The sequence below is a fragment of the Electrona antarctica genome (assembly GCF_951216825.1).
Source record: "Electrona antarctica genome assembly, contig: SUPER_10_unloc_2, whole genome shotgun sequence".
Lineage (NCBI taxonomy): Eukaryota > Metazoa > Chordata > Actinopteri > Myctophiformes > Myctophidae > Electrona > Electrona antarctica.
In genome coordinates this window covers 379,179-382,331 of record NW_027638777.1, presented here as the reverse complement: position 1 = coordinate 382,331, position 3,153 = coordinate 379,179, and the positions used below count along the sequence as shown (strand labels likewise).

The 3,153-nt window shown below is 43.3% G+C and overlaps 1 protein-coding gene across 1 annotated transcript; it reads left to right on the top strand.

Moving 5' to 3' along the window:
* Window positions 1–1,362: 1,362 nt before the first annotated feature.
* On the top strand, window positions 1,363–2,067 carry LOC306931784 (large ribosomal subunit protein bL9m-like; the record flags this gene model as incomplete). The annotated part of the gene is made up of 1 exon (XM_079532414.1): window positions 1,363–2,067. The coding sequence occupies one exon, from the start codon at window positions 1,363–1,365 to the stop codon at window positions 2,065–2,067; it is 705 nt and encodes a 234-aa protein (XP_079388540.1).
* Between the last annotated feature and the right edge of the window lie 1,086 nt (window positions 2,068–3,153).

The window sequence follows — 3,153 nt, the reverse complement described above, 5'->3', positions numbered from 1 at the left end:
GCCGATTCGTGTTTATAACTGCACCAATCTGTGGAAAACTTTGTATGCACACTGTGTCCCTTTTATGCCCATATATGGAGATTTCTGTATTTGTCTGTCCATTTATTTCTATATTTGGAGTTCTGTGTCAGGCATGCCCAAATATGGAGTGTTGTGATGTCAGAACAGGCCATCTACATATATGGAGCCTGGGCAGGGGCCCTTTCCATAGCCCGGGCAGAGGCCTGTATTGGCGGTTTTGGACAACCGTGGGTCCGACGGACTCGCCACTGGGCACTGCACCCCCTGTGTGGGTGTGGAACATGTGTGTTGGGTGAACGGTTCTCGAGTTACGTGCATTACAGCCGTGCACATACAGAGACATGGTGCATTTATAGATAGATAGATAGTTGAACCGGAAGTAATTGTGTGGCGCACAGAGCTTCAGTCCAAAGCGCCCTCTCAAGATGTAAACAATGTTTTTACTTAAGGTCGGATTAAAATTGTATTAAGCTGTAAACATAGTCGTTTTCCTCAATCGGAGACCCTAAAGATGCTTTAGATTGCGTGCCGTGTAAGAGGAGATTTTGGATATTCGATGATGTCACACCATGGGTGCATAGATTGGGTTAACGATAGACAAAGCATTTTGGTGAGTCCAGTTTTAATTTCTTGATATTGTAGCAGCTAAAATGCCTAAATAAATAAAACAAATTGTTGTAAAAAGTAGTAGTAAAAATCACTAGGTGTGAAAGCCCTGGTACAGGCATCTACACAGCAGACCAGGCCGCCATCCTCTCCTTTGTGGTACACAATTCCATAGGAAATGGAGGTTTCCATGCTATACCAGCTCGAAATACAAGATACCCACATATGGAGCCATACACGGAGTATATGGTCGAAGAGGCCTATATCATCTGAGACTGGCGTCATGGACGGTACGCACCACCATATATAGGTGTCGGTGAGAACACAGCGAGGTCAGCAGCTGAGCCAGGAAACAAGAAATGCATTGTTTTGGGAATTCCCTGCTGAGTAGAGCAGTTTTCCTGGGCAGGGCTAAACACCACCTGCTGACACGCTCAGGTGAGTTTCAGTGATGTCATCAGAGTCACTGATGAACTATGCCAGTGTGTCATGCTATACCCTAGATTGCATCGCCATCTTTGTCTAAAAACAATTGTTTCACTGCCTTCAGTGGACTGCACCCGTCATATAGGCAGAAAAACAACAGCTTATTTGTGATGGTTTTTAATTATTCTAATTTGGCTGGGTGGTTCTGACAAAAATCAATACATAACACTGCTAATAGGCCTATTCATACTGGTACTTCCTGTTTAGAGGGTCTTTAAACGTGCATTCGAGCTGTGGTCTTGGGCGAATATGTGGAGCTCGAGCCGTCGTGTCTTTCGGTACCTCGTCAGGTACCTCTCTGTCACAGCGTGCAGGAATACGATTATTGTAGAACGGTGGTGGCAGGTCCCATTGCCCCAGGAAGGTAGGCCGTCAACTTCAAGGTTGTACCCGCGACGACACAGGATATATAAATTGGTCGAGGACACCACACACGCACCGAAGGAGAAGATGGAGCTTATTCTGACACAGACCGTGCCAAAGCATGGTGGGCGAGGCGACACTGTGTCCGTGAAGAAGTCCGTTGGCCGAAATAACCTGTTGCCCCAAGGCCTTGCGGTGTATCCATCGCCAGAGAACAAAGCCATGTTTGCTGAGGAGATGAGACTTCTGCGTGAGGGGAAGCCAGAGGAAAGAACGCAAACACACACCGAACAAATGACACTGGAGTTCCTCAAGCGCTCATCGCTGAGGATTAATTCAATACCCCCCATGGTTAATTTTGAGCTCACCAAAGAAATTGTGTGCAGACAAATTTTGAAGAAGCTGGGAGTTGTTGTTCCACCCCATGCATTGAGACTTCCAGATGAGCGAATCAAGGAGTTAGGCGATTACTGGTGTGAAGTTACGGTTAACGGAATAGATACTGTGCGTGTCCCCATGTCCTTGCTGCCGTATGAAAACCGATCACCTGCTCCTGAGATTTCGGTTACTGCAGAGACCAACCAGTTCTAAAATGCACTTTTGTGAGAGACCCTGTAATTTGTTATTCCCTGCTATCGCATCCAAGAAAAAAAGGACCAAGTTTTTCTATATCCTGTTTGGAGATAAATCAATTTATCTGATGTATGGTGGTCATGTGGCTGCATAAAGTTCTGCGTCCATGACTACATCAAGGTTTCCAATTCAAATTCCAATCCAATTACTTCAGTTTTGATTGTAACAATACTGGAGAATTAAAGATGGCACTGTTTGGCTTGTTCTTTGTTCAGGTCTCTGAATTTTTATCAAGTCTAGTCCTTGAGTCTAATAAAATCATCGTAATCGGTGATCTAAATATTCACGCGGACATAGGAATTGATAGCCTAAATAGAGCATTCATCTCATTGATTGATTCAATCGGTTTCTCTCAGTGTGTAGATAAACCTACCCACATTCTCAACCATACCCTTGACCTCATTCTGGTCTATGGTATTAAAATAGAGCACCTCATAGTTTTCCCACAAAATCGTGACACCTCTGACCATTATCTGATAACTTTAGATTTTACATTGATGGATTATACACCACTGGACAAAAATGTCCTCGGCAGAAGTATATCCGAGAGCGCTGTAAATGAGTTCAAGGAAACAATTCCATCAGCCATCAACTCGGTATATTTCAACAAAATAGAAGACTCGCACACCTATAGTCCTTCTCAAATCGATCACCTTGTTGATAGTGTCACAAGCTCATTTCAAATGACACTTGACTCTGTCGCTCCCCTGAAAAGGAAAGTAATAAAGTAAAAAATATGGCTCAACCTAACTGGGACATGTTATGCCAATATGCAGTGTACCACTCTGATGATGTGCTTCAATGGGTTTCACACATTATAATCAGTCAGATTGAGGTGTTTTTGTTATTTGCAAATTTCTTCTAACTGTTCCAGGACTGACTCGATAGTCCATCGATACCAACTGGTCAATATGAAAGACATTTAAATAGCCAATGTGGAAGCTGACAACACATTGTAAATACTATCGAAACAGGTTGGACAGTATATGCACACTGTGTAGTGATTAACTTTATTTTTGAAAGAGAAAAACATACTTTACAATG